The sequence below is a fragment of the Limulus polyphemus genome, unplaced genomic scaffold (assembly GCF_000517525.1).
Source record: "Limulus polyphemus unplaced genomic scaffold, Limulus_polyphemus-2.1.2 Scaffold1222, whole genome shotgun sequence".
NCBI lineage: Eukaryota > Metazoa > Arthropoda > Merostomata > Xiphosura > Limulidae > Limulus > Limulus polyphemus.
Window position 1 is genome coordinate 302,917 of NW_013666832.1, and position 17,001 is coordinate 319,917.

Genomic DNA, 17,001 nt, shown 5'->3' on the forward strand with positions numbered 1-17,001 from the left:
GAATACTCTTAAAGGAGGGGGGGACCTTCCTTGATTACCAATAAATCTTCTTATAGTTTATATGACTGGTATTTTACTAGTTTGGGGTGGGACAATCAAGAAAACATTAATACTTTTCATGTCAGTGAGTGTCACAATGTAAATAATTTAAAAACCTTAATAGATTATTTTCAGAGTGGGGGGGGGGGAGAACTGCCCCCGTTTTTCTGGTCATTGGATTAGTTCAAAATTCTTTGTGAGCAATATAAAAGTATTTTGGCAAAATGTAATGTTTCATTAAAAAGGATAGCCTAAAATTTAAAACAAGTTTTCAATGTTACATTGATCCTGGTTCTTACGGCATGCTATATGTAAGCCGGTGAAAATTTGTGTGTGTGTGTGTAAGTCCAAATGTAAAGTTTTGTTATAGATTTTGTAACATTTCAGTATAATACAAAAATGATACATTAAGGAATCTATTTACAACTAACTTTGGTATCTTCTGCACAATATTTCTACACTTAATACTGAACTAACTGATTAACACCAAGTACAATTGAAAAGTGAACAATAAAATCCTCACTTATATTTGCCATTTAGAAGTGAAATGAGAGTAGAAAAAAATTTACCCAATACTTGAATGATTTCAAAGAGTGTCTAAAGCTGAAGAAGAGATCACTCATCAAAAAGACGTTAAAATTTTGGGTCATATTGTACAAACTTATGTAATACCAAATTAATAGGAATTTTTACCTGAATTTCATCCATAGTATGGACAATAAACATGTCCACCAGGTCTTCACGTGCTCCGTCCAGCCAGTTGTTAAAGGGCTGGAAGTAAAACTTAAGATTCAGCAACATACTCAACATGACAGTGGTTTTCTTAACTACACGGTATCAACACAGATATTAATTCTCAAACATTTCAGTACATAAGCAGTTCAATTAAGTATGCTTTTATTAACTGAACAGGTTTATTTAGATACTAAATATTTACATAACTAAACCTTTTCTGTTTGATTATTTGATGATAATAAAAGTTTATTATAAAATATACTAACTGCTGCTCGTTTAGCAAACTCGAGATGGAGCTGGTCAATTTTCTCCAACACACGCTCAGCTTCCTACAGGAAAGAAACACAGTGTTAAACTTGAGTAGAATACTGCTCACTGCTAAGGTTTTTCCTGTTATTAAATTAATTGTTTTAGATCTGATTACATACAACTTTTTGGAGTAATGTAAGTACTTTACTGATAAGAGGTATAACAAAGATTTTGAAAATGGTTTTGTAAAACATTGGTGTTTCAAAAATATTTTGTAATATCCTAATATAAGAACTGAAGTTGATGATACTCACATCAATATTATAGAACATATTACCCAAAGTATATGCAATATCCTTCATTATTCTTGTGTGAGCAAAGTACTAAACTTTTTGATTCATTTACACTTATTTCAATATGTATATCAAATCATTGCTCCCAATACTATAGTAAACAATTAAGTTATTTTCAACTGTGTATACACCTAGCTTTCAAAAACTACACATAGATATTTTTTCAGAAATACATATGTTAGAAACCACCTCGAGTGCAGTGCGACGTTTCTGGGTGAGGGTTCCAAGTCGATCCCACTGATCACATATTCTCTGGCAGCGAGAGTTGATGTTAGCTACGTCATGGTAGTTCAGAGCACTGAAAGTGAAGATGAAGTTCCTGAATTAATAATGTTACTTACAGACACCATGGTGAACATTACATACATATACAGACACCATGGTGAACATTACATACATACACAGACACCATGGTCAACATTACATACATATACAGACACCATGGTCAACATTTCATACACACACACAGACACCATGGTCAACATTACATACATATACAGACACCAGTGCTTAACTAGGTCTTAAAGGGGCCTGGGGCAAAAACTTTTGCTGCCTTTCCCTCCATTTAAACGTTTTTTTTTATATTTCAGAAAAAGTTTTCATCAATTCCAATATTCATATACAAATCTTGAGAGACCACAAACCTATCTATCACTATGCAACTAACAGACAGACACATATATGTACTTATATACATATAGAAATGAATAAAAACCCTATAGCCCAAGTGCAATAGAAAGGTGGAACTTTCTTCTTCAGGGGCTGACGATGGTTGCATTTATGTGTATAATGGTAGTGGTGTGTGTGTGTGTGTATATATATATATATATATACATAGTCATGAGCTAAGAAGAAAAACAGTTATATCTTTAAGGAGAAAAATTCCAGTAGCCCATGCTTCCAAAATAACTTGGATGTGCTGATTTTTTTTTGTTTCAAGAAAATTATAGAAGTTAAACAAAATCATTTAGAGAGTTGACTGGATAAAACCTTCTGATTTCTTTGTGCTATATTCTGAAGATAATAGGGTGAGAGGGCACAACTTTAAGATTTTGAAAAGATAAGTTAGGTTCCATTTAAGACAGATTTGTTTTTCTAACAGAGTGATTGGTTTATAGAATTAGTTTATTGAAGAGTAAAGGGTGGGTTTAAATTTTTTTCTTTTCCCAAAGATAGCTGTGCAAGGAAAGCCTTGAAGGACCAAATGAAAAAACAACCTCACAGCATTAGGTTAAAATTTTATCCTTATACAACTTCCTCAGAAATATTACATGGAACTTGATAGAACTCATTAATAAGTTGAGACTTACTTAAGTTCTTGAGCAATAGCAGCTATCTGTTCCACACGATCTTGGTGAGCAGCCAAATCACTTTCGAATGCTTCGTGCTTTTTCTTGAGGGCCTGGAAATTTTAAAGCACATAAAATTAAAGTTTGGAATTAGATTCATGTCGTAGTATGTTTGGGAACTTTAATGGACTGCAACTGCCCGTTGAAAGAAAAGGAGGCTGAAGAAGACCTTGGTATAGAAGCAAGATGTCATTTCCTTTTCTTTCGACACGCATTGCAGTCCTTTAAAGTTCTAAAACCTAATGTGTATCCTCTGCCTAAAGTTTCACTGAAACAACATTCATATCAAAGTATAAACTCTTTATTTAGTCCCTATGAAACAGACTAGCAAACTTATGGGCCTCTGGCCCACATTTACAGGACTGCTATAATGCAAATTTAATTTCTTTAACCAACTTACAAATAGTAATTAGCAGGCCTACTTACTTACGTGCTCTAGTGTAAATTAATGCCAATTTTGGGGAATCCCCGTAAAAGCATTTTCAGGAAATACCCAGATTCCCTAAGGGATGGAGTGAAAAATTTTACCTTTATGCAATCCTCAGAACCGAGACAGTTTGTTTGGTACCATTCACAAGTTGGTGTGGCCAGCAGTTTAGGAGGAGTTACATAACACATAAACAGACACTGAATTTTATTATATTATTAGCAAACACATGGACCTATGCCCCACTATAATGCAAATTTAATTTCTTTAACCAAGTTAATGAATGGTAGTTAGTACGCCTACTTATTTTGTGCTCTAATGTAAATCAATGGCCAAATTTGGAATCCCCATAAAAGTGTTTTCAGGAAATCCCTGGGTTCCCTAAGGGGTGGGGTGAAATATTTTACCTTTGTTGAAACCTCAGGACCAAGGCAATTTGTCTGGTACCACTTAGAAGTCAGTGCAACCAACAGTTTAGGAAGAGTTATGTGACACATAGACACTGAATCTTATTATAGTAATATTTTCTGGCTCACACCTAAAAATGATACATGCATATGGATTCAAATACATCTAACTCTGGCACTTTTTTTACTAAATATAAAATATATTAACAAGATAATATATAGTCAGAAAGATATCACATGGCATCTAAAAAATCCAAGAGGTAGAAAAAAGGTTTGCATACTTTAAGTTCATAGAGTTTGCACTTTCTAAAGTCTTGGCTTTGCAGCATTTCCTCTTTTCCTTTTGTCCAATCTTCATGGATATCAGCCTTGTGTTTGAACTTCTGGGCAAGGTGGTCCAGACGCTCTAGCCTAATGAAATAAAATATTGTGAGAAACTTTACTTAAAAACTTACAGGATATCTACCTCTTTTATCTTAAGAATTCACAAGAAGTTTGTTCTCTTATTGCAAACAGAACAATACAACAGTTTGAGTGAGATGAAATTTCAAAATGTGAAACAAATATTATTATTTCCACCTAAAAATGATACTATACAAAATGATTTAGATTAATCTAAAACTTTTTTTGCAAGTTATATAAAATTAATTTCAAAGTGCCTATTGAAAGTGTTATGCAATTAATTGGGGAGAGTTTAATCTTGTTTTTGTCATAACAATATGTTTTATAAACAGAAAAAAACAGAGTTAACCTCATCATTTCAGAAAGCAGCCATTCTTCAAAGCCTTTTTCAGCAGTCTCCAGTCCCTTCCATGCATTGGCAATGTCCTAGTGATTATAGAAAAGGTTGGTAGTTAACAGATATTTCTGAAAGATTTACCTCATGAATTACATAGGTAAAGGAAAAAATATATATATATTAGTTTTTTACAGTTGGCTATCTGTATTCTGTCCACCATGGGCAATCAAACCCTGGATTTTAGCATTGTAAATCTGTGAACTTACAGTTGACCCACTGGGAAACAACAACAACACAAAAAAACTGTTAAGAAAGGAAGTAAAAAAGAAATATTTATTTGCATAATTTTTTAATATTATTATTATCCTAATTAGCAGATTTTTGTTTTTATTTTAAGAAACATTTTATTTTTGTGATTTATGTATTCAGATTTTTAAACCTTTTCACCAGCAAAATTTCTTCAAAGTGCAGCTTGAAACCACTTAAAATGTTTTCAATGTTACTGAGCCTTATGGAGACCATGTGTTCTCTTGAATATAACTTTTTTTTTTTATTACTGAGCCTTACCGAGACCATCTTTCCTTCTGATGGCAAGTAAGCTGGGCGGTTACTGAGTCGAAGCTTAGTTTGAAGTGTGTTAAAACTGGTTTCTAACTTAGCCTTCTGCTCTACACGAGGGGGTTTGTGTGACCTTCTGTAGGTGCGGAATTCATTCAATTTTTTCAGTACTCCATTCAGCGTGTTGTCTGTGGTTTTGTTTTCCAACCAGGGGGTGGTTCGTCGAATCCATTCGAGAAGCTACAATAAGTAAACAGAGAATGTAAAATAAAAAGAAAACTTTTGTTTATGGACATGTTATCTTAACCAAGAAAACATAATTACTTTCTTGTCAATATTTTGGATAAATGGAAATACATATTTTAATTTAACAATGAGTGAAAACGAAATTTTTAATCTCTTCAGTAACATGCAAAATGAATTACTTAACTGTGGATTTTAAATACTGAAGAGTAGCAGCTACTGGATTAACCTGCTCTATTTAACAAACTTTTATATTTCAAGTGTTTTTATAAAAGTCTTTAACACATTAACCCTATCGCCACAGATATCCTTCACTGTGCATGACACAAGGTATTAGTGTCTTACATTAAAAATTTTATTAAGCTACTTTTTGTTTATGTTATACTAATTAGTAAAGCATAAAAGCTTAGCTAATAATCCATATCTTAATAGTATACAAGTTTTAAGTTCTTAATTCTATAAGGCAATATTACAAAAATCCTGAATTTCCCCTAGTGTGACACATTTTTTCTAGGCATCTTATTTTCTCTATTTTATGCACCACCCCTCCAAAATGTACGAAATTTAACATAAATTACTCACTATAAAATTGTTATTGCTCAGATAAATCATAAATTTTATAGCCTTCAATTTTGTTTGATTACAGAGCTATCAAATAGAAAATCAGACCCCTCTTGCCACACCCACCTATCACATCCTCTGCTTTGTTCCCACAGGAAATAAATCAACTAGCTTGGATGAATTTCTAACAGCTCTTGTCACATAGTTAAAAAGCCAGAAAAATTATGATATTTATGGGACATTGTCTGCTTTTTGCATGTTATTATTCTATGTTCTTTGTGCATTATTTGATTAATTAAATATTATTTAATGCACTACTACCATTAGTATAATAAAAAGTAGGGTTAAGTGTCATCGATAGTCGATAGCAAAAATAAAAGAATACTCGGGTAAGTACTTTATTTCTTGTTTTTCATGTTTATTCTTTATTATTATTATAAAAGTAACTAAAATGTAAACTTTTGGATCTCTTTAATTAAGGTTAGATTAGGTAAAATAAACAATAATAATAATAATATAGTAAAAATATTTCACGAGGTACGCACACAAGCAGCTCGGTGTAGCTCATGGGTAATGTAATTCGAAAGTGTAACGTGACCTGCATGTTCCAAAGTGATTTACAACTTATAATGGTGTGAATAGTAGTTAGACATGGTTCATAGGGCAATAAAACAATAAAATTTAATCATAAATAGATGTATATTGTTACGAACTTAGAGCTACTTAGGATAAAGGAATGTAGTTTCATGCTACATGTGAAGTTATTCTAGAAAGAAAAAGAGGGTAATTTAGATTTATTACAAATTTTTTTGGTGATTACGAGGTCAGTCAAATTGACCAACCTTACATAGAGTTAGGGTAGAGAAAATTACAGATAACATATAAAGTTATACTGAAAACAAACATCTGAAATGTATTTAGGAGGTTTTAGAGATTACACAAATAAAGTTTGAGATTTTTGAGCTGAAGAAAAGTATATTCAATCTGAACATGAAAAATCACTTTTCACACAGACTATTCAAATCTATAAAGACTGTGAATGAGTACAAAGAGATCGCTTGGTCGGTCAAGTTGACTGAGCCCGTGTTGAAAGAGAGTTAAAGATGTAAGAAATGTGTGCAAAGAGCAATGTTATGACACACCAGCCCATTACTTAAACTATTACTTTCCTCACTGTGGAGACTTATTCAAAGAACCAGTATGTGTCTAATTACCTTAGTGTAGACTTACACAAAAAGCCAACATGTCTAAAAAATTAGAAAATTTTTAATAACTGATATTTTAAACACAAACACATAGAGGGTTAATTGTACTGTATAAGATGTTCCAGAACTATGCCCTAGTGTATTCTAGGATTTGCATTTTTGGCTATTTCATAATATAAATATCCTTTCAATTGGAAAAGGCTGTGACATAACTTCAAGCCATAACTAAGCCCACTGTGACATTTCATTCTCAAATAGTCAGGAATGTGATGTGGACCAAATACATAAAGATGCTAAGCATAACGCTTGTGTAGTTGATGCTCACACCTTCAGCAAAAGCCACTGCTTTACTAAATACAAATCGTTATTAAGAAGTTTGGCTAACTATGCGTATTGCTTTATGGATTATGTTTACAGTGTATTATTAAAAAGCATAATAATTTCAGACGGTTGTACAAGAAAATTAGACAAAAATATTCTGTTTCTGGTGTAAAATATATAGTATCACTGATTATAACTTGTTCTCTTTCATTTTCAAAAAGTACACAGCTGTGATCTAATTACCACACTAAGGATAACAGTTCTGTCAACTTACATCACTAGCAAGACGTTCATACTCTTCCATGAGACGCTCATTTTCTTGGTTGACTTTCAGTACTTTACAGATGCGGTTTGCAGCTGTTTCAGCCTGAATAAAATAAAAGTAACATTTAAAGTTGCTCAATAAATGTGTGTTTATATATATATATTGACACAAGATATCTCGCACATTAAGATCAAGATAATACAGAAAAGAAAGAGAAGACTACTGGTGAGTGAAAACATTGGTGATGCACATTTTAATCATTACAAAAACTATCTGTTTGGACTTCTGGAATATAGGTAAATTATATTAAAATGTAATTTTTTACTGAGGTTTTAAACCTTTTGAATTATTATTATTTCTAAAATGTAGTAACTTTTATAAACAAACTGTTATTACAATATTTAATGATTTGATAAAATGTTTTAGAAAACTTTCCTTTACAGTCAGTGTAATTACCGAAACATTCCTTATTTTGAAATTCAATCATTATATCTCTATATATTACCTTTGGACTTCATTCACATGGTTAAGAAACTGATTATTGTTCTCACTCTTTGTCATCACACAGGGAGAATGTTAGACACAACCGAAGAGTGTATGGAAATCAAAACATCTCCAAATTTCATCTGCAATGCAAGCATGCTGTTAGTAGCATCTCTTAAAGCAAGAGTGATAAAAAATAACAAATTGTTCATTCAAGGGTCTGATAATTTACTAACATCTCTCTGATGGTGTCAGTACGTTTGTCAAACAATAACAAAGTGTTCATTCAAGGGTCTGATAATTTACTAACGTCTCTGCTGGTATCTATAACTTTGTCAAACAATAACAAAGTGTTCATTCAAGGGTCTGAAAATTCACTGACATCTCTGCTGGTGTCAGTACGTTTGTCAAACAATAACAAAGTGTTCATTCAAGGGATTGAAAATCCACTAATGTCTCTGCTGGTGTCAGTACGTTTGTCAAACAATAACAAAGTGTTCATTCAAGGGATTGAAAATCCACTAATGTCTCTGCTGGTGTCAGTACATTTGTCAAACAATAACAAAGTGTTCATTCAAGGGTCTGATAATTCACTAACGTCTCTCTGCTGGTGTATATAACTTTGTCAAACAATAACAAAGTGTTCATTCAAGGGTCTGATAATTCACTAACGTCTCTGCTGGTGTCAGTAAGTTTACTAACAGAAAGAGCTCAGATGAATGAGATTGATTTTATGAAGTTGAGGTAAACAAGCTTATTACTCTAATGGAACTGTTTTACGAAATCAGACGTAACTTTCTCAAAATCATTCATTTAATGTTAAATCCTTTATTTCTTTATGGTTGTTCTAGGGTACGTTTTGTAAAATAGGGATTTCTTAGACTGTGGTTAATTCTGCATGCAGAATTAAATGAATCCACAATTAACTTATGCATAGAAATAATTAAACTTACCTTCATACACATTTACAAGACTTGTACTTCACTTTCAGGTTTTACTGTCTTAATTCTCTGTAGTATCTTTAATTACTGATTGTATACATTTTGTTAAGCATAGACAAAAGTTTTAGTTAATACATGCAAAACATAGATACAATTTATGAAAAAGCAAAAACGTGCTTTGCATTTTGTCTGTGATGTAGTATAGGCATTCTACCTTTTTTTTTATCTGAAACGAACTGTACTATCTTCTTACAAATCAAGCAAAGGGATAATGTTAAGTACACATACAGCATCCTATTAACATATATGACATATATCTGTGGAATTTCTGGAAAGTGTTGGAGTTGCACAAGAAATACAATAATTATTAAGACACATACAATATCTGATGAGCTCTTTAGAAAGTGTAGGAGTAACATGAGACATACTTCATTACACAGTAATTATTAAGACACATACAATATCTGATAAGCTCTTTAGAAAGTGTGGGAGTAACATGAAACATACTTCATTACACAGTAATTATTAAGACATACAATATCTGATAAGCTCTTTAGAAAGTGTGGGAGTAACATGAGACATACTTCATTACACAGTAATTATTAAGACACATACAATATCTGATGAGCTCTTTAGAAAGTGTGGGAGTAACATGAGACATACACAGAAATTAACATATGTACAGTACCTGTTGAGCCCCTTGGAAAGCATGGTAGTAGCAGGAGACATACGTCATCACAGCCCTTTCATCAGGTTTAGGTGTATTCACCATATCTAGAAGACATGTCCAACATTTTGTATGTGGATATATTGTTGTTTTTTTATACATGTTGTTATTTTTTTACATCTGTACATAAGAGTTTATTTTTTATAGATTTGAAAAAATATGTTAAATTTCCAAAACAGTATACAAAATTAAACTATACTAAGTTCAAGCATTTTTTTATATAAGAAATAAAATTATGTTTTTGTGGCTACTTGACCAATAAAGACATTGTACTGAGTATTCTACAATGTCATGTTAAGGGCTAATTGGAGGTCAGTATATTACATTTGTCCCAAATGTAGCAAGTAATCTTACACTATTGTTTGACCCAAAAAACACGTTTAAAAAACGTTTTGATTCCTCAGGCAAGTGTTTTTGTCAGAAAATTCTATTAACCAAATTTAAATAATAACCTTCATGAGATCCAGCCTACACTACTTGCTTTATGGTAGCAACAACAATTTTTGTGAAAGTGAAATATTGATTAATATGTAACCTTCATCACAGGACACATTATCCTTTTCCAGTATCTTTAATCTGTAACCATGGTAACATGAAAGATTACTTAGGTTCAAAATGTAGCCATAGTAATATGACAGATAATATTTATCATCCTATGTTTTCATCAATCGATAACCATGGTAACAGAATAACTTATCTTTTGTTCAAGCTGTAACCGTGATGACATAACTGAATATTCTTACCTTCAGCATCCAACATTCTTGGGATGTTCAGATATTTCTCAGCAATATCAAATGCCAAGTTCAGGTTCTCAATAGGGTTATCCTATGAATGAGAAAGTTCAAAGAGTCAATGAAAAGTATTAAAATACTTGTTTAATATATATTTCCACATGAGCTCAATAGACATTTGATTCAAAGGCATATTTTGAAAGGATTTTAAAACTCAAAAGATTATATGTTGGAAGTGATGATTAAAAAAAGATACCAAAATGTAATGAATTTAAATTTACATAGTACAGTTTTTGTTTTATACATCCATGTGAAGTCAATAACAAAGCATAACAAACAGTAATTCTGAAACACAAAATTAAAAAAGCAACACTTACAAGTTTCTCATCGAAGGCCTTTTTTTTAGATCTTAAAGAGTCAGTTGAAAATGTAGTGTTTTTCTGGTTTTATCAGCTAATCAATCAATCAGCAGATAATACTGATTATTATAGAGTAATGTGTAAACAGCTAATCAACCAATAAAGTGAATCTAACTGATGCAAAAACTTTTTACAAATATTAATCACTGTCAGGGTTAGTAGCCCGAATGGACAGCACACAATCTTTCTAGCAAGAATACATGGGATTAAATCGTGGATCCTACCACCACTTAATTATTTGCTGGTTTTATCAATTTTAATGCACAATTTAATAAATATTTGTATTTTAATGAAATAACTTACAGAATTATTAAATACAGTTTTTATCTTTATGGCTCTTTACAATAAACATTACAATACTTAAACTTGTATAACTAAATACCTTGGATAACTTTCCGTAGTCTAGTAGATCTGGTCGGTGACGGTGAATTAGAGCACAGAAGGCTAACCCATCCTTCCAGCTAAAATGAACCAATGAATAATATGAACAATTTGTAAGATGTATTTTAGTTAATATGGAGTTGATAGAACAGTTTATAGAAAAGCATGTATGTTTTACCCATTAGCCATCCAAAACATAGTACTGATTATTACACAAAAATGTCTTATTAGCTAATCAACCAATCAGCAGATAATACTGATCATTATAGGGTAATGTGTAAACAGCTACTAAACCAATCAGCAGATAATACTGATTATTATAGAGTAATGTGTTCCTGGCTAATCATCCAATCATCAGAAAATATTGACTATTATAGAATAGTACCACAGATTTATATCTTTAACATATTTAAAAAGGAAAAACAAAAACATTAGTTCAAGAAAGATTATAAAATTATGTCTCAACAAATCATATTAAGAACTTTGTTATGAACGTTTTACTGAGTTTCATCTAATTTTGGGAAAGTAAGTCAAACTATGGAAACTATAATAATAATACATATAAATAAGATTAATTTAGCAGAACTTAGTAGTAATGATAATGCACCACTGTTTTAACAGTTTTTATAATCTTGATCACATTGGAGGATTACAAAATTGATATCTTTCATTAAAGTGCTTGTTAACAAAATTTTTCATACCTGAGGTGGAAATTTTGGACGTTAACATTTTTGTATGGAGCAGTTTTTCGCTGACACCAGAGAAGTAAACCTTCTTTAGCAGTCATCTCTGAACAAGTACAAACACACACAAAAAATTAGGCCAATTTCTCCTTAACACAAAGAAGTTGAGTATGTTATATTAAAATGATATTGAAACTTTCACCATGTTACTACAATCCATGTTATCATGTCTGTTCAAACTCTATATGACAACCATGTATCTTGATAATAGCTATGCAGCATAGTTTCCTTTGCAAAAGGTTCCATCTTGAGGCTGTCATGCCCAAAGCACTACACTACTCCCTGCAGGGTTTCTATAATCCATCTTATTGTATGAGGATAGTGGTTTCCCAGTGCCTGTTTCATTCTTCAGCTGTTTGAGGTATACAACAGCAAACAGGAGATAATGACTGGATGCCTTTTCTTGGTGAAACTGTATCCTGTTGGCCTCATTTCCAAAGAGAGATCCTTTTGGGACATGTAATTAGCTTTTGACACTGACTTTTGCATTTGTGGATTCTAAATTGTTACAAGACACTGCAAGTTAACTACCATGGCTAAGGAATGACTTGTTGCAGGTCTCTTTTCTGTATGCATTGCCCTGGTGACTGAAGCTGATCCATGGCATTAAGCACAAGGATATCTTTGTCTTGGAAATTCTAAATCCTCGATCTGGACATAGCTTTATCATCTTATTGTATGAATATTTTGCACTGGAAAGAACTGTTACATATCTCTCCCAAAAGTATTGAATTTTCAGTGACATCACATTACCTACATAATGCCAAACAATGTCAACATGTCGTTCTGATACATCCGTTCCACAACGATTTCATATCAGATGTGATTTTCACATTTCTTGCTAATTTGCATATTCAAAATCATTTTAATATGTAACACCCAACCCTCTGTTTAAGAATATTTAGAAGATATGTTTTTCCCTAGGAGTCCTTTCTGAACAAAAAAGCACATATAAAGAAAATAAACTTTTCTTAAAGAAAAAAAAGAAACCTTTTGGTGTTACTATAGCATGCAGTCTACACAGATATTATCATCATCAGTTTTAACTTTAGTTTATTTACAACTGGCACCAGTTATTATAAATAACTTTTAAACTAATAAAGTACAAAATACCATTACATAATGTTTCGGGGGCAAATATAATCAGAATGAAATAAATTCCAAAAATCACAACTAGTACAATTATAACCTAACTTTTGGAACACACGACTTATTAAATTATTATTACTTGCTGAACAAAAACGTATATAGATATAAATTATTTAGCAAGAAATTATGTTTTAGTGAATCATTAAAACAGTGATGATGATAGTATCTGTGTAGACCGCACGATATAGTAGCACCATCTTTTCTTAGCCAAGTGATAATTATACTTTCTTTCCAAATAACTTTTTTACAAAAGATTATCTAAAAAACAACACTTTGATTTTATAGTTTTCAAATTATTTTATCTACTTCTCTATTACATTATGACTGAAACATAAGTTACTATAACTTGATGTCTAAACAACATGTTCAAAATTTCTTCATACAGGAAACACACTGTAAAGAAAAGTTCCTGTTAGACTCTTGTTTACAGAGAAGTCACTACATTAGTTAATATAAAATATTTCCTTTGATATATTTTTTATCTTTAAAACAACTGCTACTGAATCATATTTTCTTCAATCTTCTAGGAAAAGATTAAATTCAGAATTATTTATACTGGATGTTTTAATACTAGAAATAAGCAACCCTATAACACAGTAACAGTTTGTTTTAGTAGAATGCAAAACTTTGGGTGTCAAATTATAGAAAAATAACAAATTTGGTATTATAAGGTCGTTTATTATTAGTTTTAAAATGTCTTCTATACACACTACAGAAATTATATAATATGCTGGATGTTTCTTTTAGATTTATAATCGATATACCAAATTATTCAATAAATTGAGGTGTTTTAAAATCAACTACTAAATGGCACACCTTCTTCTCTGTCAATACATCTAAGTGTTAGTTTTAAAGATAAGGATTCACCACATAAAAAATAACCAATTACCTTCCACAGAAATATCTTGAATGGCAAACCGAAGAATAATGGTCCAAATAAGACCTAGAGTCATCTTCACATTTCCATCCACAATTTCTAAAAATAGATTTTTTTTAATATCCATATCAAATGTAATACTTAATTGAATATTCAGACTCAAAACATTGATATGTAGAAACTCCAACCTTTATATTCCTAATTGTAAATAATTTTACAATAACAATATTTTTATACATACAGTTTAATCCATAATCATCAGAAGAACACAATTTTCATATTTAATATTACATAAAAGTTGCAAAATAATCCCTAATAACTGGAGATAATAAAATCATACCTAAAATTTATCAAAGTTATAACATTATGTTGGGTTTTAAAGAAAAAATACAGATTTTCAGCAGTTAATATAATAACTGAATAAGTCTTTTTTTTTTTACCAAGGGAAACAATCCCCCACTGTATAATTTGTATTTGAAATGTGTCCACAGGCACTGAACTTGTCAGTAATCTAAAACATACAAAAATAATGTATTTGCACATCTTTTGTATATTACAATTAAAATTGTTCTGCAGGCTAACTGTCACTTTTAAAAATAACAAGCATCTTTAGCCAAACATCGACACAATTGAAATCAGGAATAAAAATTCGCTATCTTAAATTATTAGAGACAAGTACAGTATATGACAACTTAAAATGATTTTTGTGGTAAAACAATCGAACTGTGAGATTGTTTCACAACAAACTATATTACTGTGTTGCATTTCATTGTTGACCATGTGTGTGTGAAGAAATATATTTTACTTATGTTCAAACTTAAGCTTCTTTATCTTTAGAAAAACATAAAACAAACAGTTTATAATTTTGTACAGATCCTAATGATCAAAATCAACTATAAAGTCCAATGTCATATGAACTCCTTTTTTCCAGAGTGAAAGACTTTTAAAGGACCTGAAATTGTCAGATTTCACTTACAGATGAAGTGTATTGTTATTCAATAACCGGTGGAAAGTAGTGACACTGTATAGTTGTTGTTTTTTAATTTTGATAAATGGAAATTTAGGATATCGAATTAAAAATTGTTGTTGTTGTTTTGGTCTTCATGGGAATTATTCTTCTTGATGTTGACCCTTGCTGCTTCTCAGGTTCTTGTACATCTGACAATTTCTGTACTTGTGAACAAAAATTTTTAAACAGTAAAACTTCAGTTGTATTTCAGGTTATTTTCCATCTAGTATACTGAGAATATCCCACCAAACTCACCCTCAGCTCCTATAGAAACAAGCTTTACACCTTTCCTCTCAATGAATTCCAAGCCCTTGTTCACGTTAGCAATTTTGTGGAAACGCATTTTGCCTCGGTCTGGTCTGGGGAGAGTCTCCCCCGATATTACTTCCAACAATAACATAAGCTTCAGCCCATTTCGAAAATCTTCCTCGATATTTTCAATCTGAGTCCCAGCCTTCCGTAAGTGTGAATTGCACCATGCTGTGAAAGTCTAAAAGAAGATAAAGCAGCGTCACAAACTGTAAAATTTCAGCAAAATACACATATCAGCATTTCAAACGAAAAGAATGTGGTTATGATGAAAATTTTCTTTCAATATGCAAGGCTCATATTACCACAAAATTGAAATAGAGGGACAGATTTTTGAATATAATAAATGAAACACGTTTAAATATCGACTCTACTAAAACTGTAATGGCAATTTATACATATATATATATATATGTGTGTGTAATTTTTCTTCTGTACTTATATTCAGATGCAGTGAACCCAGATGAATTTACAGTCACATTACCAAAAAGCCCATACATAAATAATGTTGTTCTGCACTACAGTCACATTGGCATAACACAAGACATAATTAATGTTGTTCTACACTAGCGTCACACTGGTGTAACACAAGACATAAATAATGTTGTTCTACACTAGAGTCACATCCGTGTAACACAAGACATAATGTTGTTCTACACTAGCGTCACATTGGCATAACACCAGAACATAAATAATATTGTTTTATAGTCATATAATGAACCACGATAGTGGTTCATAATACTAATAGGGTTCGCCCAGAAATTTAACAAACATTCTAATAGAACATACGGGCAAAACCATCTTAAAAAGCAGACTTGTTCTTGAAACAACACTCAAGATCTTCTATCTCAATGGCTAAGGGTGCTAAAGTATTTAAAATAGCAAAAAAAATATTATTTTCCGATTGTCAGACAAAATTCATCCATTTCTTCATAATAATATTATTATTCATATCATTCTTGTTTCATAAGCCTACAGAAAAAACGGCTATGGTTATTTTATTAAATCATGGGCAAACCTGCTAAAAAACTCCTGTGCAGAACTATTTTTATGTTGATTCTTGAAAGAGAAGGATAAATTATACCAGTTTTTTTTATCTCTACTGGCCAATTTTCTCTTCGAATCCATTCAAGCACCGAAGGCTACAGCAAAAACGGCTAGGTCAAAATCTATGCACAGCTACTAAACAAACTTCTGCAAAGGTTGTAGGGCTATTTTAAAGTTCATTTTTGCTACCAACATAAGCTCTTTGAAGCCATTCAAACATCGCAGAAATGTATGAGGCACTTAAGCACTGTTATATTAGTAGGAAATGCTCCATTTTATACTAGTCAGAAATGCTTTGTTTTATTAGAGTAAAGAATGTGTATACTTATAATAGTGTCTCCAGCCTTATTATTGTTTATTATAGTTTTACAAGCCGCTATAGAAGAAATGGCTACAAATATTTTAATGAAACCTGGACGATACTGTTATGATAGCAGAAGTCCATTTGTCATCATCACAGGCTCTTCAGGTTAGAGAACTTTTGGCGAATTATGCAGACGTCTTTTCGAAAGGAGATCATGAGCTTGGCTGCACAGGCCTTGTGGAGCACAGAATAAACACAGGAAATCACCGTCCAATAAAGATCCCTCCAAGGTGAATAACTCCGGCAAAGCAACAAGAGATGGAGAAGGTCATGGATGGCTTAATTAAGGTTGGGATAGTCGAGAAATCAGATAGTCCCTGGTCAGCTCCCATCGTGTTAGTCCAGAAGAAGAATGGGACCCAATGTTGCT

General features: G+C 31.7%; 1 protein-coding gene across 1 annotated transcript in view; it reads right to left on the minus strand.

Moving 5' to 3' along the window:
* LOC106462676 (alpha-actinin-like) overlaps positions 1-17,001 on the minus strand; it is a 40,804-nt gene that overhangs the window by 9,429 nt on the left and 14,374 nt on the right. Inside the window, exons 2-15 of the mRNA XM_013922623.2 lie at positions 15,167-15,401; positions 13,915-14,001; positions 11,835-11,922; positions 11,135-11,213; positions 10,346-10,427; positions 9,564-9,649; positions 7,461-7,553; positions 4,866-5,096; positions 4,311-4,387; positions 3,841-3,970; positions 2,687-2,778; positions 1,566-1,674; positions 1,041-1,103; positions 733-810 (exon numbers count right to left, since the gene is read on the minus strand). Of these exons, the coding sequence (XP_013778077.1) occupies positions 733-810; positions 1,041-1,103; positions 1,566-1,674; positions 2,687-2,778; positions 3,841-3,970; positions 4,311-4,387; positions 4,866-5,096; positions 7,461-7,553; positions 9,564-9,649; positions 10,346-10,427; positions 11,135-11,213; positions 11,835-11,922; positions 13,915-14,001; positions 15,167-15,401 (1,530 nt within the window). The remainder of the gene's footprint in view (positions 1-732; positions 811-1,040; positions 1,104-1,565; positions 1,675-2,686; positions 2,779-3,840; positions 3,971-4,310; positions 4,388-4,865; positions 5,097-7,460; positions 7,554-9,563; positions 9,650-10,345; positions 10,428-11,134; positions 11,214-11,834; positions 11,923-13,914; positions 14,002-15,166; positions 15,402-17,001) is intronic.